This window comes from Electrona antarctica, assembly GCF_951216825.1.
Source record: "Electrona antarctica genome assembly, contig: scaffold_26, whole genome shotgun sequence".
NCBI classification, from domain to species: Eukaryota; Metazoa; Chordata; class Actinopteri; order Myctophiformes; family Myctophidae; genus Electrona; species Electrona antarctica.
The window spans coordinates 2430056-2454806 of record NW_027636995.1 but is presented as its reverse complement, the minus strand read 5'-3'; the positions used below and the strand labels follow the sequence as shown (position 1 = coordinate 2454806).

The 24751-nt window shown below is 44.8% G+C and overlaps 2 protein-coding genes across 2 annotated transcripts in view; both read right to left on the bottom strand.

Moving 5' to 3' along the window:
* The window catches only part of LOC306919577 (uncharacterized protein), a 58642-nt gene that overhangs the window by 25315 nt on the left and 8576 nt on the right, over positions 1-24751 (bottom strand). The window contains exons 11-31 of the mRNA XM_079532337.1: positions 24377-24421; positions 24153-24251; positions 23468-23521; positions 23232-23339; positions 22267-22320; positions 21176-21274; positions 20571-20624; positions 19973-20071; positions 19455-19508; positions 18539-18592; positions 18110-18163; positions 17930-17983; positions 17583-17627; positions 17350-17448; positions 16835-16942; positions 16597-16704; positions 16431-16484; positions 16133-16186; positions 15912-16019; positions 15358-15411; positions 14983-15036 (exon numbers count right to left, since the gene is read on the bottom strand). Of these exons, the coding sequence (XP_079388463.1) occupies positions 14983-15036; positions 15358-15411; positions 15912-16019; positions 16133-16186; positions 16431-16484; positions 16597-16704; positions 16835-16942; positions 17350-17448; positions 17583-17627; positions 17930-17983; positions 18110-18163; positions 18539-18592; positions 19455-19508; positions 19973-20071; positions 20571-20624; positions 21176-21274; positions 22267-22320; positions 23232-23339; positions 23468-23521; positions 24153-24251; positions 24377-24421 (1512 nt within the window). The remainder of the gene's footprint in view (positions 1-14982; positions 15037-15357; positions 15412-15911; positions 16020-16132; positions 16187-16430; positions 16485-16596; positions 16705-16834; positions 16943-17349; positions 17449-17582; positions 17628-17929; positions 17984-18109; positions 18164-18538; positions 18593-19454; positions 19509-19972; positions 20072-20570; positions 20625-21175; positions 21275-22266; positions 22321-23231; positions 23340-23467; positions 23522-24152; positions 24252-24376; positions 24422-24751) is intronic.
* On the bottom strand, positions 7956-15971 carry LOC306919580 (collagen alpha-1(I) chain-like). Its single transcript, XM_079532341.1, has 10 exons — positions 15968-15971; positions 13070-13179; positions 12879-12932; positions 12636-12743; positions 12477-12530; positions 12234-12341; positions 11394-11679; positions 10770-10957; positions 9931-10173; positions 7956-9342 (listed from the first exon to the last, which is right to left on the bottom strand). Exons 2-10 carry the CDS (start codon positions 13127-13129, stop codon positions 9196-9198), a joined length of 1248 nt encoding a protein of 415 aa, XP_079388467.1. The 5' UTR covers positions 13130-13179; positions 15968-15971; the 3' UTR covers positions 7956-9195.

Here is a 24751-nt window from a genome sequence, read left to right as displayed (position 1 = left end):
ACAACGCACCTTCATTTGCATACCACTCCCCTTCATTTGCATACCACTCCCCTTAATTTGCATGCCACGCCCCTTCATTTGCATAAACTAATCCCACAAAGTAGCCGAAACATGCCCTTCATTTGCATACCACTCCCCTTCATTTGCATACCATGCCCCTTAATTTGCATACCATGCCCCTTCATTTGCATACCACGCACCTTCATTTGCATACCACTCCCCTTAATTTGCATGCCACGCCCCTTCATTTGCATAAACTAATCCCACAAAGTAGCCGAAACATGCCCTTCATTTGCATACCACGCTCCTTCATTTGCATACAACGCACCTTCATTTGCATACCACTCCCCTTCATTTGCATACCACTCCCCTTAATTTGCATGCCACGCCCCTTCATTTGCATAAACTAATCCCACAAAGTAGCCGAAACATGCCCTTCATTTGCATACCATGCCCCTTAATTTGCATACCATGCCCCTTCATTTGCATACCACGCACCTTCATTTGCATACCACTCCCCTTCATTTGCATGCCACGCCCCTTCATTTGCATAAACTAATCCCACAAAGTAGCCGAAACATGCCCTTCATTTGCATACCACGCCCCTTCATTTGCATACAACGCACCTTCATTTGCATACCACTCCCCTTCATTTGCATACCACTCCCCTTAATTTGCATGCCACGCCCCTTCATTTGCATAAAGTAATCCCACAAAGTAGCCGAAACATGCCCTTCATTTGCATACCATGCCCCTTAATTTGCATACCATGCCCCTTCATTTGCATACCACGCACCTTCATTTGCATACCACTCCCCTTCATTTGCATGCCACGCCCCTTCATTTGCATAAACTAATCCCACAAAGTAGCCGAAACATGCCCTTCATTTGCATACCACGCTCCTTCATTTGCATACAACGCACCTTCATTTGCATACCACTCCCCTTCATTTGCATACCACTCCCCTTAATTTGCATTCCACGCCCCTTCATTTGCATAAACTAATCCCACAAAGTAGCCGAAACATGCCCTTCATTTGCATACCATGCCCCTTAATTTGCATACCATGCCCCTTCATTTGCATACCACGCACCTTCATTTGCATACCACTCCCCTTCATTTGCATGCCACGCCCCTTCATTTGCATAAACTAATCCCACAAAGTAGCCGAAACATGCCCTTCATTTGCATACCACGCCCCTTCATTTGCATACAACGCACCTTCATTTGCATACCACTCCCCTTCATTTGCATACCACTCCCCTTAATTTGCATGCCACGCCCCTTCATTTGCATAAACTAATCCCACAAAGTAGCCGAAACATGCCCTTCATTTGCATACCACTCCCCTTCATTTGCATACCATGCCCCTTCATTTGCATACCACGCACCTTCATTTGCATACCACTCCCCTTAATTTGCATGCCACGCCCCTTCATTTGCATAAACTAATCCCACAAAGTAGCCGAAACATGCCCTTATTTGCATACCACTCCCCTTCATTTGCATACCACGCACCTTCATTTGCATAAACTAATCCCACAAAGTAGCCGGAACCATGCCCCTTAATTTGCCTACCACTCCCCTTCATTTGCATACCACGCCCCTCATTTGCATACCACACCTCTTAATTTGCATAAGCCACTCCCACAAAGTAGTTGAAACCACGCCCACAAAGTAGGCTGGACACCGCCCACTAATTTTCATAAACCATGCCCACAAAGCAGGTGTGACGACGCCCACGAATTTGCATAAACCACGCCCACATAGTAGTTGAAACTACGCCCATCAAATTTGCATAAACCACTCCCACAAAGTAGCCGGAACCGCCCACAAAGCCGGCGGGACACCGCCCACTCATTTGCATAAACGACGCCCATGAAATTTGCATATGGTTACATAACGAGTAGGCGTGGCCTAATATAATGAGAGGTGTGGCCTAACATTACGAGAGGCGGAGTCATTAACAAGAGGGTGTGTGGGTGTGTGTGTGTGTGTGTGTGTGTAGTAGTAGTAGAAGTAATACATACGAGATGATGCCTGATCTTCTGACATCCATATTTGGTTGACTGGATGGCATTGTCCTCACCTGGAGAGAAATGCCCCCGGAAATATGATTATTTATTCATTCATTCATTCATTCATTCCCCCCGGAAATAAATAAATAAACAAGGCTAATCATCCATCCATGTGTGACAATTGTTTGACACACATCATGTCATGTCATGTCATGTCATGTCATGTCATGTCATGTCATGTCATGTCATGTCATGTCTGTCTATAGCAAGAGGTGGAGGGGGGGGGGGGGGGGGGCGCCAAAGCTGCTGCCAACATAGTACACGCATATAGTGGCCATACTGGCATACTCAACATTGCCTGGTCAAGGTTTCCCCCTGGTGGACGTGTCATTTCCAACTATTGCCACCGCGAGAGCCCCGGGAGCGCGTCCGGGACGGCGGCCCGGTTCGAACGAGATTCCCCCCGTCCGAAACGGACAAGGCCGAGATAGGGCCGGGGACCCCCGCGGACCCCCTCCGCGGACCCCCGGCGGACCCCCTCCGCGGACCCCCGGCGGACCCCCGGCCCTATGGAGGGGCCGGGATTGATTTATCCTTAGTCCTTAGTCCTTGTCTTGACTTTTGACTTGTTGACTAAAAGGTAAAGTGTGATTTATTTTTGATTTATCTCAGTCCTTTGACTAAAAGGTAAAGTGTGATTTATTTGGATTTATCCTTATTATTGTGAAAGAGGTCCCCCAAATGTAAATTATTAATTTATTATTATTATTTTAATAATTATTATAAATGTGCAAAAAAGAATTTATTTTACATGATTTCCTCTGATAAGTCCTAGTAGTAAAAAGTAGTAGTAAGGTTGAAATCGTTTTTTTGCAAGTAGAAATTAATCCGGGTTTTACAGGGTTAGTCATTCATTCATTCCCCCCGGAAATAAATAAATAAACACGGCTAATCATCCATCCATGTGTGACAATTGTTTGACACACATCAAGACATCATGTCATGTCATGTCTATCTATAGCAAGAGGTGGAATTGACGCCAGATCTTCTACACAAAGCAAAACAAAAGGTAGCAGTGCACCACCCTGTGGCACCAACTGGCACTGCTGACTGTTACAAATTGACTAAAAAGAGAAAAGAGTGGATTATCTTGGATTATGTCCGCCAAAATACATTCCAATGGCTACATTTACTTGACCAAAAGGTAAAGACTGATTTATTTTGATTTATTTATTCTGGATCCTTAGTCCTTTGTCCGAGGTCACGAATCTTGACTTGTCTCGAACCAGCGTCCTCTCACACCATCAGCAACTGCCAGAACCACTGAGCCATCGTGGAATACTCTTAACCATGGATTTGGGGTAATTTTATCTTTTTGTTTTTTTGGAAGGGAAGACAAAAATAAATAAAGTCTATTTTACCAATGCAAAGGGTGAAATATTGTCATAATGTACGTTGTGTTTGTTTTGGAAAGGAAAAAGTGTTGTAATGTACTTTTTAGTGACGTTAGGGTAGAGTTTGTTTTAACAGTACAGGACTCTCTCTCTCTCACACACACACCGGAGACTGGCAGCTGATTGGCTCATTCAGGGTTGCCAGGTTGGTGGCTGTCAAGGTTGTCTAATGCCTGCTGCATTGTGTGTGTGTGTGTGTGTGTGTGTGTGTGTGTGTGTGTGTGTGTGTGTGTGTGTGTGTGTGTGTGTGTGTGTGTGTGTGTGTGTGTGTGTGTGTGTGTGTGTGTGTGTGAACCAGCTACACTGGCATTTAAACACATTTATATTGTAACTGTTGCCACTATAGGTGATATAGTTTGCTTTATTCCTAAAAGCTCCAAGTTCATAATGAAGAAGTTCATAATTAAGTCACCTTTACGTTTAAAACATTATTTCATGTATTTGTGTCAAGTTGTTGTAACGCTTTTATTTTGAAGAGTCAAAGTCATGTTCCGTGTCTCGTTTGGTCTGCTCATGTAAATTGGGTACACAGGTTTTTTGTGTAAGCAATCAAGCCACAAGCAGCTAGCAGCAGCAGGGTGCAGCAGCTCCGTTTGCACTGGTCACACAAAGAGACTAAAAGTTACAAGAGACTGTCATAAGAAAGGTTATAAGGACCTAAGACTGAAGAGATTCCCTTCTTTGTTATTTGCACGCAGCCAACGAGGTATTTGTTTTACTTTATTTTACTTTGGTAAAATGTTTGCATCTACATGCTGTGCATGTCATGTCGTATTCATGTTCATTGTAACGTGCTTGTTTTATTGTATTGTTTATAGTTTTCACGGTGAATTTGGAGGATCCACAAGTCTTCAAATAAATCAGTTTCAAGGAAACCACTTGTGACTGTCTGTGCTCGGAGGGAGTTACACATATAATATGACAGCACCACACACACACACACACAAACACAGAGGCATTGCCTAAAACACATTAAAACACTCAAACATTCCAGGTGACTAAAATGTGACTAAATGAAAACTAGTCAAGGGACTGAAATGAGTTTGCTGCCAAAAACAAAACTGCATGATGTCACCTCAGCCGCGCGTAGGCCTATGTGTGTCAAGACATTTTATTAGCAACTACACACACCTGTTGCAAGGTCCCCTTTTGGTGTTTTAAACGTTTACTGGGGACCCCCTGGAAAACCCCCAAGGGCCCCTGGGGGTCACCGGACCCTGAATTGAGAAGCACTGGCATACATTCTAAGCATTTATGCTCAGTTAGCTTTTATAAATGTCACTTTAAACGTGAAAACGGACTGCGCTGCTGTCTAGTCGTGTTCAAACCATTGTGATGATGCATTACCTACGTTTACTGGGGACCCCCTGGACAACCCCCAAGGGCCCCTGGGGGTCACCGGACCCCGAATTGAGAAGCACTGGCATACATTCTAAGCATTTATGCTCAGTTAGCTTTTATAAATGTCACTTTAAACGTGAAAACAGACTGCGCTGCTGTCTAGTCGCGTGCAAACCATTGTGATGTTGCATTACCTACGTTTACTGGTGACCCCCTGGAAATCCCCCAAGGGCCCCTGGGGGTCACCGGACCCCGAATTGAGAAGCACTGGCATGCATTCGAAGCATTTATAGCAGTGTACAACAGTTCCTCCTATCCTAGCTTCCTCCTAACACACTGTACAACAGTTCCTCCTATCCTAGCTTCCTCCTAACACACTGTACAACAGTTCCTCCTATCCTAACTTCCTCCTAACACACTGTACAACAGTTCCTCCTATCCTAGCTTCCTCCTAACACACTGTACAACAGTTCCTCCTATCCTAGCTTCCTCCTAACACACTGTACAACAGTTCCTCCTGGGTGAATGTAATGCATGATATATGTAAAGGTGTGTGAATGTGTGTGTGAATGGGTGAATGTAATGCACGATATATGTAAAGGTGTGTGTGTGTGTGTGTGTGTGTGTGTGTGTGTGTGTGTGTGTGTGTGTGTGTGTGTGTGTGTGTGTGTGTGTGTGTGTGTGTGTGTGTGAGAAAAATAGCAGACCTACAAGCTCATAGCGCGCCACTTGTAGGTCTGCTATTTTTCAAAAATAGCAGACCTACAAGCTCGTAGCGTGCCACTTTTAGGTCTGCTATTTTTCAAAAATAGCAGACCTACAAGCTCGTAGCGTGCCACTTTTAGGTCTGCTATTTTTCAAAAATAGCAGACCTACAAGCTGTAGCGCGCCACTTGTAGGTCTGCTATTTTCGAAAAATAGCAGACCTACAAGCTCGTAGCGCGCCACTTGTAGCAGACCTACAAGCTCGTAGCGCGCCAAAATAGGAGACCTACAAGCTCGTAGCGCGCCACTTGTAGGTCTGCTATTTTTCAATAATAGCAGACCTACAAGCTCGTAGCGTGCCACTTGTAGGTCTGCTATTTTTGAAAAATAGCAGACCTACAAGCTGTAGCGCGCCACTTGTAGGTCTGCTATTTTCGAAAAATAGCAGACCTACAAGCTGTAGCGCGCCACTTGTAGGTCTGCTATTTTCGAAAAATAGCAGACCTACAAGCTGTAGCGCGCCACTTGTAGCAGACCTACAAGCTCGTTAGCAACTACACACACCTGTTGCAAGGTCCCCTTTTGGTGTTTTAAACGTTTACTGGGGACCCCCTGGACAACCCCCAAGGGCCCCTGGGGGTCACCGGACCCCCAGTGAGAAGCACTGGCATGCATTCTAAGCATTTATGCTCAGTTAGCTTTTATAAATGTCACTTTAAACGTGAAAACAGACTGCGCTGCTGTCTAGTCGCGTGCAAACCATTGTGATGTTGCATTACCTACGTTTACTGGTGACCCCCTGGAAATCCCCCAAGGGCCCCTGGGGGTCACCGGACCCCGAATTGAGAAGCACTGGCATGCATTCGAAGCATTTATAGCGGTGTACAACAGTTCCTCCTATCCTAGCTTCCTCCTAACACACTGTACAACAGTTCGTCCTATCCTAGCTTCCTCCTAACACACTGTACAACAGTTCCTCCTATCCTAGCTTCCTCCTAACACACTGTACAACAGTTCCTCCTGGGTGAATGTAATGTCTCCATCTCTCTCTGGAAGAAGCTGAACATGAATCCTGCACCAGTGCTGAGGCGCTCCAACACAAACACTCTGACAAGCTTCAGCTGACCAGCATCACTCTGCTGTTTTTCCAAAACACACAATATCTCCTCTCCCACCGACGTCAGGTGTTCATTTATCGACAGCCTCAGCTTTAGAGAGTCCGTTAGACGCATTCTACAGTTTTCGAGACATTTTTCACCACGCTGATTTGTTCAAACTTATATGAACAAACTTCCTACGGAATCCTGAGTGTGTAATCCGGTGTAAGCACGTATTCTGTCCGACTCCTCCTGACAAAATAGTTCCGGGGCAAACTCTAAACAAAACAAAGACAAAGTTCATGAAATAAATATATATTTGATTATAAACACCCTCCAAACATATATCTAAGTATTTTCATGTATAAGTCTGCCAGCTAGGCAGGCGACCACAACATTTATACCATATAATTTACCGTATAATTATGTTGGCAGACGTTCCAATTTTCCACAGTCCAGTAGATGGCGGTAATGCAACGTGTATGATGGACACAGTGATCTGTGGAAAAATCACTATAAAAATGCCTTTTAAACAAAAATGTTTACTTAATTTTCTTGGGCATTTTTCTTTATTTTTTCCCCTTTTCTTTTTTTCCTCTATGCCCTGATTCCACCTAGTTTTTTTAATATAGGCCTAATGACCCTAGCCTAGTAGGGTCTCTACAATATGGTGAAAAAACAGCAAAGGCAACCAAACAAGTAGCCTACAATGTAGGCTACTTGTTTGGTTGCCTTTGCTGTTTTTATGGAATGCTTTTAAACCCTTTAGCACTTTGAGATTTGCAGAAATGTTAAGTGCGTATTGTTATTATTAATATTATTATTATTATTATTAGTCAAAACTCCTTTAGCTTCTAATGTACTTCAAATGTATGTAGCCTATATAAGATTCCTGAGATCCTGAGTCTGAGACACATCTATTACGTGCCACTGCCATGGTCTAGCACCACACCACCCTTGTGTCTTTGTTTTAGGTTACATTATCTACCAAAACATGATATGCACGGTCGACCCTAATTATATGAATAGTGAAATAAAAGCAATCAGTGGGAATACAAAACATTGGCCTTGTTTTCACTGCTGCTTATTAAAAGTAATATTCTACTGCAACGGTTGTGGAACAGGTTAATTTGAACCCTACTATGTTTAATTGCACACCAGTTTTTACCGTTGTATAACAAAATATTAATCAGGCGACAGATGAAGTGCCACTTCAGTGTTGTTATCATGAAGCATTTTCCAAAAGTTGAAACACCTTAATATAAAATCACAGTTGTATAGGGTGTTTCACAACACAGCTTCACAACAGTTGCAAAACAGGACAGCGAAAACTCAGCCATTTTGAGTAGACCACTTCATGCTTTATTTGCAGCATCCAAAATAATTAAAAACATCTTGATTTATTATACATGTACAAAATAAGTACAGAATCTCTCATTTAAACCATGAAAGTGGGTCTGCTTCAATTTCACTTTTCTTTTTTTTAAACTCTTTCCGCCCTCTTTTTTTTTTAAGAAACACTTCATCGGGGGACAAGTGAAATCAACAAACAAACATGAACAAAGGGGGGGGGGGGGGGGGGGGGGGGTGATGATGGGGAGATGTGTGCTGTTTTAGAAATTATCCACAGGGCAAACAGAAACAGAAAAGATTCAACATTGATTGGAACACACGGGCAGGGACCAGAATTCATTTTGCTTTTTATGTACAAAGACATGATTCTTCTTTCTTTTTTTTTTGCATTGCATTACATCCACAGTTTATCACCTTTAAGAGGAACCCTGGCCATCGAGCCAACAACGAACAAGAAAACAATTGCACTGCGTCGACAACAAGACAATTTGTCAATTTACTACTGTAGCACCAAAGGTCTTTTTTTTGCAGGCATTAGTGGCAATAATAGTTACAGTATGGCTGAGATAGTGTGATCACTATCAAACTCCAATCACTGGACCTCGTTAAGTTGAAAATAGCACCGCCTTGACTGTAGCTGGTTTCCCCCCCAATAGCCTCGTTGTGTAAAATAATGCCCTTGCGTTTAAGAAAACTTGCAGGTGACTTCTTGTTATGAGGTAGCCATTCTTTGTTGTTCTCTCCTATTTGGTGTTTTTATGAGCAACATTCGGGTGATTTTCATGAATTTAGAACAAGAAGACACTTTCACACTTTTTACAATTTATTTAACACCAGAACATGGTACATTTTGTGTTGTTTTCAATGTCCTTCTGCAGTGGTGAAAAGAGAAAACACCCAGTGTGTCGTTGGAGTGGTGGTTTTGTTGCTTTGTTTTTAAACTCCAGGGGGAACATTTTACACGCGTTTATATTATTTTCTTGTTGCCAGTGGAAACAAAAGATTCAAAGTGTCCTTGTTGTTGGTGTCGGTCAAAGTAGCAGTCCCAAGAAAATGCTTCTCGTCGATGGAGAAAATGAAAACGTAAAACCGTCTTCAGTAGAGAGAGTAGTTCTAAAGCTTGTGGACCAATGGCAGCCGAATGAGTTTGGAATGCACGGGAAAAGGATTTAGAGATGACTGCTAGAAAAAAAACAACAATGTCCATATTTCTTTCATTTTCTTTTTTACAAGAAGCAAACTGGGCCAACTTCGACGCCAAACTCCTGATCGGCTGCGCCAACATCCATGGGAGCAATGTCAATGATGGGGAGACGGGATGTTTTCGTCGTTTTGTAATCGATGACTGTCTTGCCCCATGAGCCAGTGTGTGACTGTGGAGAGGAAGGAGGAAAGGAAACAAACGTCACAAGTCTGCTCAAGTAAACAGTAAACAATAACAACACAGAAGCAGCTGTTAAATGTTGGTAGCTACCTAGCTACACAGTGACCTCTTCTGTTCATTTAAAACTCTCATCTGCACGTGTAACGCCCAGGATTGTAACGGCCGCTCATCACGAGCTGACCAGCACTGTGTGGGTCCGCTCATCACGAGCTGACCAGCACTGTGTGGGTCCGCTCATCACGGGCTGACCAGCACTGTGTGGGTCCGCTCATCACGAGCTGACCAGCACTGTGTGGGTCCGCTCATCACGGCCTGACCAGCACTGTGTGGGTCCGCTCATCACAGGCTGACCAGCACTGTGTGGGTCCGCTCATCACAGGCTGACCAGCACTGTGTGGGTCCGCTCATCACGGCCTGACCAGCACTGTGTGGGTCCGCTCATCACGGCCTGACCAGCACTGTGTGGGTCCGCTCATCACGGCCTGACCAGCACTCCACCTGCCTCTTCATCACTTCTCTGTCTATGATCTAGGCTAATTATCCCGCCCTCCATATCTTCACATAATATCGCTCTCACCGTGCAGCCGTCCTCGACGACGTTGTATGTGAAGCGGCTGTTGCCCTCGGCTCTGATCTCGATGTCGTTGGAGCCCTGCAGCAGCACAGCCTTCTTCAGGTTGCCGCTGGCGGAGTCCATGTAGGCGATGCTGTTCTTGCAGTGGTACGTGACGTTCTGGTTGGCCTGGTTGGACATCAGGCGCATGAAGGTCATCTGGATGCTGACATCCTCGGAGTCAGCTCCGTCGGTGCCGTACTGGAACTGAGGAGAGGAGAGAGAGGGAAGCGGAGGGGCTTGAGTACTGCTGCTGCTGCCTTATTGTACATCTGCTACTACTGTACTGTACATGGCCATTTCATGTGTAAGTTATACAATATTCTGTCTAACCCTTCTGGACGGGAACCCCTCTTGGGGTTCTGTACAGTATGTACAGTATTCAAAGATTACAACAACAAACAATTCCGAACACTTTAGATTTAGAAGGCGTTATCGAAACTGATATTTAGAACAAATGAATCTGAATCAACGTAAGCTTGTTTTTAATCAAATAATCAAGAAGCAGTTTGTTTATATATATTTTTTTCTTCTTTTTTTTGTATTACTTAGTTCTTAATTAATTAGTCTCCATTAGTACTACTTAACCCTGGCCTGTATTATACTTCATTGTATAATGCCGGCCTCAAAAATAGCAAAACTACCTATAAGGTGACTACGGACAGCGTCGCCTTTGCTTATCTTTCGGCATTTTTTAACTCAAGCTACAACAAAGCTTCCAGACGTGTGTGTGTGTGTGTGTGTGTGTGTGTGTGTATGTGTGTGTGTGTGTGTGTGTGTGTGTGTGTGTGTGTTGTTCTCACCTGGAATCCACCGGTCATGGACTCGCTGAACCAGACGTGCTTCTTCTGTGCGTTCCTGCTCTGGTACCAGTTCTTCATGGGGACGATGGACTCGGTGGGGTGGACGCAGGTGGCGCCGGTCTCCATGTCGCAGTGAACCTTGATGGCGTCCAGACCGGAGCCCTGGTTGGGATCCACCCAGTAGGAGCCTGTTGTGGGGCGGACCAAACAGGACAGGAGTGATTAGACTGGCCAGTGGCTGAGATCTGAATCAGATATATAACAACCACACAGGGATGCTATCGGGAAAACACTAACAAAACACTATTGGGAAAAAAAGAAAATTCATGTCTTGCACTAGTGGTTCTCAAACCTTTCCATGTCAAGGACCCCAAAGTTATAGTTATCTGTCTGTGGACACCCATCTGAAAATGTGTTGTGCCAGGGACTCCCATAGTAAGATTTGTGTTGTCAAAATGTTTCAAACATATTCCACAACAGCGGATCTACGAAGTACGAACTTGACTTGTGGAAGTACAACTTTGGACTATACGTGAATTATAGGGACATTTACACGAGGGAGTCAATCGGACGGCAAACGACCTAATATCCTCTTATGGCAAAAAAACATGTATTTGGACTCACCGCTCTTGTACTCGGGGTGGCACATTCTCAGGTCGCGGCACATGCGGGCGGGGTTCTTCTGGGTGCCGGCGGGGCTGCGGATGCTCTCGATGGTCTGGGTCAGGGTCTTCAGGGTGTTGTCGACCTCCATGTCGCGGTCGATCTGCATGTTGGGGTCGTCGGCGCGGTAGTGTCCGCCTCCGCGGAAGGGATCGGGGGCCTTCTCCTGGATGGGCTGGCTGACGAAGTCGAATCCGCCGCCGGGGGCTCCTGCGGGGCCGGGGGGTCCGGGAAGACCGGGAGCACCCTTTAGGGTTGGAGAGAGATGGGGGAGGTTAGGAATCAACATGTGGGGGGTTTGGTGGGCAAAGTGTGCAGAATGATGACTACAAACCAGTGTTGTTTTTGGCAGCAAATTTCTATTTTAGTTTAGTCATATAGTCTTTGGACTGAAACTTCATTTAGTTTTAGTCACATTTTAGTCACCTGGAATGTCTTAGTGTTAGTCTAGTTTTAGTCGACTAAATCTACAGTTGATTTAGTCGACTAAAATGTATTATGGCGGGAGTGTTTTTACACTTGCTGAAAATAGCTGATCAACAAGCTCATGTATTTTGTATTTTCAGCATGCAACCAAGTGTAAAATGACTTATACTGGATCTCTTGTCCACTAGTCCCTTCCTTAACATTTTAGTCTAGTTTTTATTTGTCGACGAAATTGTCAGTATATTTAGTCATCGTAGCTTAATTTTCATTTAGTTTCCATTCGTTTTTGTCAGTGAAAAAGGGTAGTCGGCGAACATCTTTCGTCTTAGTGTTAGTCGACGAAAACAACACTGCTAGTACAAACGTGTCACTTACAGCGGGTCCCAACTCTCCGTTGCGACCACGGGGTCCAGGGGGTCCGAGGGGTCCGGGCAGACCGTTCATGCCGTCCTTACCAGACTGGCCGCTGGATCCAGAGGGTCCCTAATATGGAGACATTAGACACACTCGTTATTAAGGTGGTGACACCACTTGGGTCGAAGCGATTGCGTACACACATGTACATGTTCAGCTTGTACACATGGTCATGTGACCAGGGTGTATATGTATAGTACTCACTCTGGGTCCGGCAGGTCCGTTGGTACCAGCGGGTCCTTGCTCTCCGTTAGAACCCTACACACAGGATTAGGAGAAATGGTTAACAGATATGACAGAGAGTAGGCAATTACATTACATTACACATTACGATGGTTTTTAATGTGCAGTATTTCTACTCACATGAGGTCCGGGCATACCGGCCATGCCGGTGAATCCTCTGTGTCCCTTGTGTCCTCTCTCGCCAGCCTCGCCTGCCTCTCCCTTGTCACCACGACCGCCAGCGGGGCCCTGGATGAAAACACAAGCAACGTCATCGCCCGTTCACACCGTCCACCTCAAGTGCGCACACGTGTGTGTGTGTGTGTGTGCATGTGTGTGTGTGTCTGTGTGCGTGTGTGTGTGATGATGTAGAGCTGAACGTACCAGAGCACCACGACCTCCAGCAGGTCCAGCAATTCCAGCAGGGCCAGCGGGACCCTAACAAAGATAGAAGACAGAGAGCGAGGTTAGACAAGAGAAAAAAAACATGTCTCATCTTATATTAAGAACCAGAATAGTTCTAAACCAAATGGACCACTAACTACCAGGGACTGCCAGGTGTGTACGGTACTTACAGCCTCTCCACGGTCACCAGACTTGCCAGAGGGTCCAGCATGACCGGGGGCACCGGGCATACCAGGGGCGCCAGGTCCACCAGCATTTCCGCCCTCTCCACGGTCTCCCTGGAAGAAGAAGAAGAGGTAAATTAACATTTATTTTACAATATAAATGAGGTCTCGGAGATGGTAGAAATGCCAATAAATGGTGGTCCGTAGACTAATGCATGTCAAACTGGCGGTCGTTGAAATCAAACAGGTTGAGAATCACTGCTAGAGCCATACAAATCTTTTCAAATGGGGGTCCCCGGCTTAACCCTTTTTGGGCGGGAACCCCTTTTGGTGTTTCAAACATTATGTTATAATTTAGATATTGAAAAATAGCAGATCTACAAGCTCATAGCGCGCCACCGAGTGGCGCGCTACGAGCTTGTAGGTCTGCTATTTTTGAAAAATCGTGAAAATATTTATTTCAGAAAACTGGAGGATTTAGAAGATTTTTTTTTAAATTCCGAGGTCAGGCCTAAATGGGTTAATGTCATGAATGTCAATTTGGGGGTCCTTGACAGGAAAAAGTTTGGGAACCAACTGAGGTAAATAACAAGTCAGTGTTGATTATTGGTGAAGGCATACCTTGGGTCCACCGGGGCCATCACGGCCGGAAGCTCCATCGTGACCGGTAGATCCCTGTGGGAGTGGAGAGACAATCCCACCATCAGTGACTAGAGCGCCACAACCAGGCCTCAGGCAGAAAATACACCGCTTATATTTGATGCAGTGAGTTATAAACCAATCTGTACTGTGTGTGAATCGGGCCTGTGTGTTATACCTCGCGACCAGCCTCTCCGGGGGCACCAGACAGTCCGGGGGGTCCCATGGGTCCTGGGGGTCCACGCTCACCCAGAGCACCGCCAGGTCCCTGTTTGCCGGGCTCACCCTGAGTAAAAAAAGAACAGAGAGAGAGACGCAGGTTACTTTCTGTTAGAGGAAGAAGATGGAGGCTTCTACGAAAAGACAGTAGAATAGACAGTAGAATAGAACCTTTAACATGATATTAATCTTTTTGGTTCTTGAGCCAAAACGTTTGGGGGGCCAAAGAAGAAGATGTATACTCACACCGGGTCCAGAGAGTCCGCCGAAACCGCGCTCTCCACGTTGTCCGGGCAGACCTACGATACCGCGCTGTCCAGCAATACCTGAAGGTCCTGAAGTACCGGGGGCACCCTGCGGCACAAGAAACAAGACAGCAACACACATTTAGAATCCATCAGGTTGGCCATAATAGACCAGTAATAATAAGCGCTTCTAATATTGCCTAATCCACTGCTTCTCCTAGTGGGGTTGCGCCAGGGGTCCCACCCAGGCATTCTTGAGCGGGGTCCCCTAGCTAAATAGGGAACAGTTTAACCACTTTAACCCCTTTTTTTGTTAAAAAAAATAGCCAATCTACAAGCTCACAACACGTTAAATTGTGAGCTTGTAGAACGTTTTGGGGAAACACAAATCTTCTCTTATGGGAGTTCCCCTAACACACAAACTCTTTTCCGGAGGGGGGGTCCTAGCAGTCTAAACATGGGAATCCTTGATATGAAAAAGGTTTGAGGAACCAGTTGCTCTACGCTGTACGTCAGACAATAGAACAGGAATTGTACTAACAGCGGGTCCATCGGAGCCGGTGTTTCCCTTCTCTCCGGAGGGTCCTGCGGGTCCGGCAGCGCCAGCCTCACCGGGGCGACCGGCGGTTCCGTGCTCACCGCGACCTCCTCTCTGTCCCTCCTTGCCAGCGGGTCCGACGGCTCCGGGTGCTCCGCTGTTGCCCTGTAGAGAGAGTCAGATAAAACTACTAGTCATGATCTGACGAACATTGTCAACACTTTGCTGCCTGTGCGACGATGATGACGAACTGAATTTTAAGAGGAGAGGGAACTTACAGAGGGGCCGGGGGGTCCAACTCTGCCTGCGGGTCCGGGGAAGCCAGTAGCACCCTACACACACACACACACACACACACACACACACACACACACACACACACACACACACACACACACACACACACACACACACACACACACACACACACACACACACACACACACACACACACACACACACACACACACACACACACACACACACACACACACACACACACACACACACACACACACACACACACACACACACACACACACACACGGTTAATAATCAAAATCCTACATCACGATAAAACCACTCGAAATAAAACTCAACTCAATATTGTTTGCATTAAGATTAAGAGATTTAAAAAAGGGTCCAGTACTCACAGGAGATCCAGCACCACCACGAGCACCTTTAGCTCCAGAGTTTCCAGAAGGTCCCTGTTGGGGTGTAAACATTTATACGTTATATAATAATAAACAATATTAGTTCATTCATCGTTTTTTTCATGGCTAAGCTTTTAAGGTCTAGGTTTGGGACAGCACAGTGACAGGAAATATAGTGCAGTAGTCAATGTTTCCGTTGTTGATGAGTATCAATATGTTAATGTGAAATCTCACTGGGGGATTTATAAGCCCCTTTGAGATGCAAAGTCTCGTTTTCGAGGGGCTCCTCATGTTTGTGTATTCGTCATCTGCAAACCCACCGAGCTGTAGATTCTGAACAGCTATTCCTTATAATGAATATGTATTTGTTTCCCTGGCATAAAGAGGGTGAAATAATCAAAAACACCGACACCTAAAACGAACACACAAACAACCAAAAAAACGAAATAAACAAACATCGGTATCGATCGGCCATCGTCTAAATTAATATTTATCGCCCAAGAATGTCCCATATGGGTCATCCCTGCCGACCGTACTCGAGCGACTGGCCTTACCTGAGGTCCAGGGACTCCAGAGGGTCCACCGGGTCCAGGGGCACCAGCCTCTCCCTTGGGTCCAGAATCACCAGTCTCTCCCTTGCCTCCGGCCTGACCGTCAGCACCCTGTGTGGGCAGGAGACAAACGTCTGGGTCAGGACAGTGTGTGACTGACTGACTGACTGACTGACTGAAAGCATATATCATGTATTATGTGATATATATGACAGCACACTCACAGGGGGTCCAGCGAAACCAGCGGGTCCGGGAGGTCCACTCTCACCACGCTCGCCCTGGGGAAACGAGGACAGACAAAATTAATGGATAAAAAGAAAAGGTCATGGAATCCTTCAAGGTTTTACAGTATGTCACGTTAAGTTCATTTTCTTTTTAACATCATACTATTCTAGTCTGCAACAAAAATATTATATGATGTTTCATTTTTTTTATTGCTGTAAAAATGGTTGCATTTCAACCATACTATTTTGACAAAAATAAATAATCTAAATATAGTATGTCAAAATAATGAAAACGTACAGGTGCACCACGACCACCGGTCACTCCTCCAGGTCCAACTGGGCCACCCTCACCCTGCGAAACACAACGAGAACACATTTTAACATCACATTTCATATGATATATGCTGTAATTATATATTCCTGGTCTTGATAAACAACCAAAACTCTCTGATCAAAACGCTCACCTTCTCGCCCTGACCTCCAGGGGGTCCTGAGGGTCCAATACCACCGCTCATACCACGCATACCGTCTTTGCCAGCCTGGCCATCGCCTCCCTTGACTCCGCCATCGCCCTGAGAGAGGAGAGAACAGTGTAACACAATATTAATTAATGATCTCTCACTTAGAACTGGGCCATGCCAGAGCTTTGGTATTTTGAACTTGGACTTTGACACAGGCCATTTTATGGTGAGAGTTACTCACTCTCTCTCCCTTGGCACCGGGCATGCCAGAAGAACCACGCTCGCCGGGCATTCCCTGAAGACCTGGGGGTCCTGCGCCACCGGGCACACCACCAGCACCGGCCTCTCCCTACATATACACACCCGAGAGAGAGAGAGAGAGAGAGAGAGAGAGAGAGAGAGAGAGAGAGAGAGAGAGATAGAGAGAGAACAGAGAGGGTTATTAAATCAGCTTTATTGTTTCGTTTATTTGATCATCCTCGCAACAACAGCACCAACACAATAATACATTAACATAAAGAAACAGTTACATTGTTAGAGGTGATCAAAAGGAAATAGGCAGAAGCTGAAAGCTTATAAGTGCCTATCCTACATACATCAAAACAGGATTATGGTTACTGAAAAAATACGGAACTGCTGGTGTACACATACGACACGTGATTAGGCCTGTCACAATGATTACATAATCGTCTCCATTTTAATTTCTTTGTATATTTCAGTTATTTGTCATAATCTGCTCTGGGAGGACAATCTCACCTTGGCTCCGTCGTTGCCGCCGGGGCCAGCGGATCCGCGGGCTCCGGTGGGTCCGGCAGCACCGGTACCTCCACGCTCACCGGGGAAACCTCTCTCACCCTGTCGGGGGGAAACGGAGAAGGGAGGACGAGGAGAACACCGTTAGGCAAAACACCACAAGATCCAGCTTATGATAATGGATGTTGAAAACTAGTATTTGAGGGGAAGGTTTAAGAGTCCATAATGACACTCACTCTGGGTCCAGAGGCGCCGAAGGGTCCGGCCTCACCGTTCACTCCCTGTGTGGAAGATGAGGAAGAGGAGGTTTTGGTTTAGTTTATTTGAAAAGCAAAAAAAAAAACGAATCGACCCACAAGTAGGTTTGTCCCGATCGGGAAATCGGGGAAACCGATCACGTCATTTTCAAACAACATGCCGAGCAAATCTGTCATATTTGAACAACACGCCCCTCGACATTTCAAGAGATACAGTACAGTACAGTAAATAACTGCCGACGAATGTATACTTTTTTATTTTTATTTTATTGTTCAGCTATCGGCGTGCCCTGAAATCAAATGACATAATATCTGTGACACCTTACCTGCTCACCGGGCTTGCCAGTCTCGCCAGTAGCACCTTGGGGTCCGGGGAGTCCCTGTACAGGAGCAAGAAGAACGATGAGTTATTAATATTAATATTATACGCATACTGTATTCATAGCCTGCTCTAATTAAGGGGAATGTAGTTTTTTAAGATAGGTGGAAAGCTGTAAAGAACATACCTGGAATCCTGAAGGTCCAGCGGGTCCACCATCTCCCTTCTCACCAGCACCTCCCTAGAAAAGCAAACAAATAAACAATTTCAAAAGATCTGAAGCAGAAATCACATTTTCACCATTGTTTTTGTGTGAAAAGCTTCTCTAATGTCATGTGCTGTGTCCAGTAGGGCACACTATACATTTAAGGGTAAATTCATATTGTACTGTGTTGCTTTCGTGGACCCTAATATTACCTAATACACTACAATACCAAGTTGTTCAGCCCTAGAGTCCAACTAGGACCAATTGAGTCGTGTATGAAGTTAAATGTGACTTTCGATTCCCTTGAAAAGAGCCGATCTGCGAGCATTGCGAGCTCATATGTTCGTTGTGCAACTAAGTATGTGGCGTAAGGTATGTGGAGATGATGATGATAATGATGATGGTACATACAGCGGGGCCCTGGGGTCCAGGAGCACCAGTATCTCCTTCTTTGCCGGTAGCGCCCTAAGGAGGAAGACATGACATTATTAGGAGATAATCATCAACTCAATTTACAATTTAGGCATTTAGCTGACACTCTTAATCCAACAACACATGGTAATACATCAAATACATAGAAATAGTCATCAAGGATCATAAGCAACAGTACAATATCTGTAGTGTACAATAAAACTATGAGTATACACGATAGAGTGCTATGTCTATATATATGCTATCTAAATGACATAAGTTTAGCCTTTGCATACGCCTGTAAGATCGTCAAGGGTAGTGCAACTGTGCAAGTGCTACACACATTATGCTAAGCTACTGGTTGGTTCATATAGCTTGCTATCATTGATTGGTGTGGCACAAACATAGAGCACAGAAGTTCGGATGTGACTCGCTCATCCCCAGCTGGTTCCCGGAAGTCATTTATCTCTAAAAAAGAAATCGGCTCATAGAAAGAACTGTGGTCCAAACAAACAAACTGCCTCCACGATATTGTCGGGGAGGTGTCTCTGACTGTATCGTTCATGATATTTCATATGGTCCGTTTTAGCGAAAATGTAACTAATTCACAGTCACATAACATTGGCGATTTCTCAGTCTCAGTCAGTTGATTCTTCATATCCATAAATGGGATAATTTGTTTATCTTTGGAACACAGTTCTTATTTGATGTGATATAAGAAAAGTCTATGGGAATTCAGAATGGGGGGGGAGGAAGAAAAAAAACGTGACCTAGGTATGATGTGTAAATTACGTCAGACTTCGGTGCTCTATTTGGGGAATCATGATGGACCAGCGCGAGGAAGCCAGAAGGCCCGTAATATCACGGCCGCCAGGATTGTTCGTATAGTTTTCGGACATTTTGAAGATATACTTACGAGGGCTCCAGCAGCACCAACTGCTCCTCTCTCGCCAGGCTTGCCAGCATCACCCTGAAGGAGACAAAGTCCACATTAATCTCTGGTGACCATAAGCGTGTTGCATCAAATTGATGCCTTTAAAAGAAAAGATGGAAACCAAATCTAAGCTCAAAACTAAACTTGCAACATTAAACATTAAAAAGCATGGAAATGTCATGCATGGTATACATCATATCAAGCCTGGGGGAAATATCGGCATTCTTGTTTGTTTCTATATTAATATAAATAGTTAGACTGGGTCAAAAGCCAGTCCAATCTTGATGGAGGGAATAGGACAGTAAGTAATGGTGATTCTGAATGTTGGCTCTTTGGAACACCAGGGGCCCAAAATGACCCTTACAGGTGTGTAACTCAAATGGAACACTCTCAAGAGTTGATTTTACAGAGATAATAATAACACAATTGGAGGTCAATCAATGATCTTCTATAATGTGAATTTTCTCTAAAAGAAAAGAATCATAGTACAGTGCACTCACATTGACTCCCTTGGGTCCGGGGAATCCCATAACTCCAGGCTGACCTCTGGCTCCAGAGGGGCCGGCGGGTCCAGATCGGCCATCTTGTCCAGGGGCACCCTGGAGAACAGGTCAAATTATATTGAACATATTGATTTACGCTAATAGTTCTGGATCTTTATAATTGATTATATTATATTGAACATATTGATTTACGCTAATAGTTCTGGATCTTTATAATTGATTATATTATATTGAACATATTGATTTACACTAATAGTTCTGGATCTTTATAATTGATCCTTTATTGGGCCACCCTAAAGAACAGCGGGTGGTGAAATTACTTTGAACATATGTTACCATAACAGTTCTAGACTTTAGAATTGATCCTTTATGGCAGTGGTTCTCAAAGTGGGACACCGTTCAAAAACAGATGTGAACATATTGCGTGGGTCCCTGCTGAAACAAATTATTTTCAGGACAGGGGTAGCTAAATATCAAATTGCCATGAAATGACATGAGAATATTTGAGAACCACCACTTTCTATTGAATCGTTTGACGATAACAATGACACTACAGTGGCATAATGGGTGTTGATCTGTGGAAAACAGGACTTACAGCGGGTCCGACTTTGCCGTCAGGGCCAGGGGATCCGGGGCTGCCAGTCATTCCCTACAGAGAGGAGAAACAAGAACAAGAAGCAATGAACACACTCTCTTTAAAAAGAGCAGCAGGCCACACCCACAGTCAGTGTTGGGCCATATTACTAGAGAGTAATGTGTTACTTTATATTCCACGTTACTCCTTAGAAAAGAGTAATAATGTTACATTACTTATTACTTGGAATCAAGAGTAATATATTATATTACATACTACTTAAGCCCCCTCCCCACAGGCAAACAAAAAGGAGATGTACAACAACACAATCTGTTTAGCCAGCTCCTTTTAGAACTTAATATATTTCCATAGATTCACCAACCAGCCAAAAAAAAAGCTATAAAATAAAGCATCAATCTCTCTCGACCTATTAAAACGGAATGTTTTCAAAGGGCAGCCAACAAATCCTGAGCAATAATATTTAATACCATGTTTTACATAGCAATATGGTACAATATCAGTGCTTTGGCAAGTACTACTCGTTACTGGGTAACATAATAATAATCTTACATGAATATATTAAAGGTAAACGCGTTGCGTTTGGTGTCCCGTCGCGTGAGGCCTACCTTGGATCCGGGCATGCCGGGCTCGCCGTTGCGTCCACCCTCGCCGGTAGCGCCCTGAGCGCCTCCGGGTCCGTTGGCTCCACGCTCGCCGGGGGCTCCCTGTTCAACAAGAGAGAGAGAGGGGGTCAGTCTGGTGAAGATGTTTGCCATATATCATTATTATTATGGGGGGCGGCAGTGGCTCAGGGGTAGAGTGACCCGGATGGTAACCGCAAGGTTGCTAGTTCGAACCCGGAGTTCCCCCCCCCCCCCCCCCCCCAGAGTTAGTGTCGAAGTGTTCTTGAGCAAGACTCTGAAACCCCGTAATTGCTCCCGACGAACAGGTCGGTGCCTTGCCATGGTTTCCTCCGCCATTGGTGTGTGAATGTGTGTGTGAGTGGGTGAATGTATTGCACAATCTATGTAAAGAGCCATGGATAAAGGCGCTATATAAATGCACCGTTTACCGTTTGTTAGTACGCTATACAGTTGTGAGTGTTTGAAGTGTGCTCAAATAAACTAAAATGAATAAAGGTGTCAGGTTATCGATACACAGAAAATCCTCAATGTTCATTTATTAAATCATTTGTATACAAATGTAACCAAACGGGTCCATTTGGTTATGTTCGTGTACCCTCAGAGTAAAATGAACAATGACGATTTGACCGTGTATGATTGACAGTAAGAATAGTATGCATATACAGTGTGTTTGACTGCTTTATAAATGTCTCGTTAACATTGCTCATGAATATCTGGAACATCTGGCCTGCCTGTATAATGTGTCTATTGTCTACTGTATGTGGATTTTCATTTTCTTCACTCTACTAGGAACTTTTGATTGCCTGGCCCATTGTTTTAAGGACCACAATGGAAACATAAGCCCTCAGGGCTTTTTGGGGGGTTATCCTTTTAGCGACATTGCAAAATCGTACCACTGTACTATTTGTAAGCGGTTAATAGAGTATTCGATCAATCAATCAATCAATCAATCAATCAATCAATCAATCCTATTTCCCTTGTTCTTTCTCTCTACCTCTGTACTGACTCCATTGAACTGTGAACTATACTGTGGCAGATGTCAGTAAAGTCATTGAGGAGGTTCCGTCACTCACCTTGCCACCAGCACCTCCGTCAGCACCGGGGAAACCGCGAGCACCGGGTCCACCCTATGATGGAGACAAGCAGAGACACACAGAGTCAAAGGTCACACGGATGGATGGATGGGAACGGGAGGCGCTCGGACCTGCAACACCACACTGAACCAACGAATCCCCATGGGAATTCAACGTGCAATAATTTAACAGGATGGAATTTGGTCCTGGGGAACGAGGAGCCGTTTGCGGCTTTCAGAATTACAACTCGTGTTGCTTTGACGCTTTTTGTCAAAGCAGGGTTTGTCAAGGTTTTATTTGTTTATTTACGATTATTTTTCCTTAGTATTGGTGATGTTGGTTGAAGAAGGTTCATGGTTTCTTTATTGTTACATCTCGTAACATAATTTTGTTCTGGTTCCTAAAGACATAATTATGTAGCATATGTAGCAGCAATAGCAGTAATAATGTTAGAGCTCTGCTCCCATTGCTGGCATCACGTGTGTGTTGCGAGCAGGCCTCGGTGAGAGACTGTGGACTGTGTAGACTTCCCTCACAAGACTGTGAGGGAAGTTTGGAGGGATGCAGGAACCTTGTATCTCCATAATCTCAACGTTTTGTGCTTTTCTTTTATAAATCAATGCCGTAGTAGTTCTTCACACCACAGTGTCGCAACAGATTTTGCAAAAAGAAATATCGGATCTACAAGCTCACAATGCGCTGTGATCTACAGTGCACCACATGACAGCTTGTAGAGCCATATTTGAGACATTTTGAAGTGGTTAAGTGGGTTAATAATCATTGAAACCGATTTGAACATTTTCACAAGCGCCTTGTTGTGACTAAACAATAACTACACTGGATCCATCATAAGAAACAGGGTTTCTGAAAAGTATCTCTTCTGCACGTTGCTAAGACGTCCTTCCGACAGTGACGCCACGGCAGTGTGTGTGTGTGTGTGTGTGTGTGTGTGATGTGTAACTTACACGCTCTCCAGCAGGTCCACGAGGTCCGGCACCACCGGGCTCACCGCGGGCGCCTCTCTTTCCCTCCTCTCCGCCGGGGCCGGCCAGACCCTGAGGTCCACCGGATCCCTGGGAAAAGGAAAATACCAGATATTTAGAACCGACGGTCATTCAGAACATGTTTTGTTAAGTCAATACATCAAAGTAATTCTACATGAAAACGAGGATGTTTTTATTTTTATTTTTTTGAAACTTACAGCCTCTCCCTTGGCACCGGGCTCTCCTCTGGGTCCAGGGGTTCCAAGCTCACCCTGTAAAGCAGGAAACACAAACACACGACACACACATGAGGTTGACGTCAAAGTGATTCATGTACAGTTATCATCAACGTCGGGTAATTCATTAATACAAGTCACTCCTGTGGTTTTGAATCGTCGCTCTTAATCCAGAGAGATTTACAATAATCAAGAACAGAAATAGTCAAATAGTTAAGGTTGTTTAATGCAATCAGATAGGCCTTTTCTGTTTGGATGTATGGGCTGTCAATCAGATAGGCCTTTTCTGTTTGGATGTATGGGCTGTCAATCAGATAGGCCTTTTCTGTTTGGATGTATGGGCTGTCAATCAGATAGGCCTTTTCTGTTTGGATACATGGGCTGTCAATCAGATAGGCCTTTTCTGTGTGGATGTATGGGCTGTCAATCAGATAGGCCTTTTCTGTTTGGATACATGGGCTGTCAATCAGATAGGTCTTTTCTGTGTGGATGTATGGGCTGTCAATCAGATAGGACTTTTCTGTTTGGCTGTTAAGGCCAGAAAGTCGCTTTTTGCAACACAGTAGGCGTATCCCGCATAATTTCCGGGTATGAGCGTGCATAGCCTCTATAGCATGCTTGGGTCCGGGGTTAGGGGTGAGGGGCTAGGGTTGACTGGTCTACTCACGCTGTTTCCCTTGGGTCCGGGGGCACCGAGGCCTCCGGTGGCTCCGGCGGGTCCACGTGCTCCAGGGAAGCCAGGGGCGCCAGCGATGCCAGAAGCACCCTAATGTATGGAACACAGGAGGAGGAATGGGACGTTATAGAAGTACAACATTCTTTATTTTCTTAAAAAAAAAAAACATTTTGAAATCCTTGGAAAAGGATTGATGCGGTGGTGTGGTTACTTACAGGGCTACCCTTGGCACCAGGAGAACCATCAGATCCGGGGTTACCCTGCGGTGAGAAATGGACAGAGACAACGTTTTAGTCTGAATGCACTTCTCTCCTATAAGAACCTTTCTCGCTGACAATTTGAACGGACTAACGGAAATGTATAGATGGAACATGGACGGCAGGTATAGTCGTGCCATTTTACACTGTAACACTGTACCACATTCAATTAAATTATAATTCCTCATATCATTCATGAATATTTTGGTTTCAAGTTCCGGAAACAAAGATACAAAGCTACAAGTACGCTGTGTATATTTGTATCTTTTGCATCTGCCCGTGTGAGCAGCAGAGTTACACTTGCTATAGCAGCTCTACAAGCCCAAAGTAACA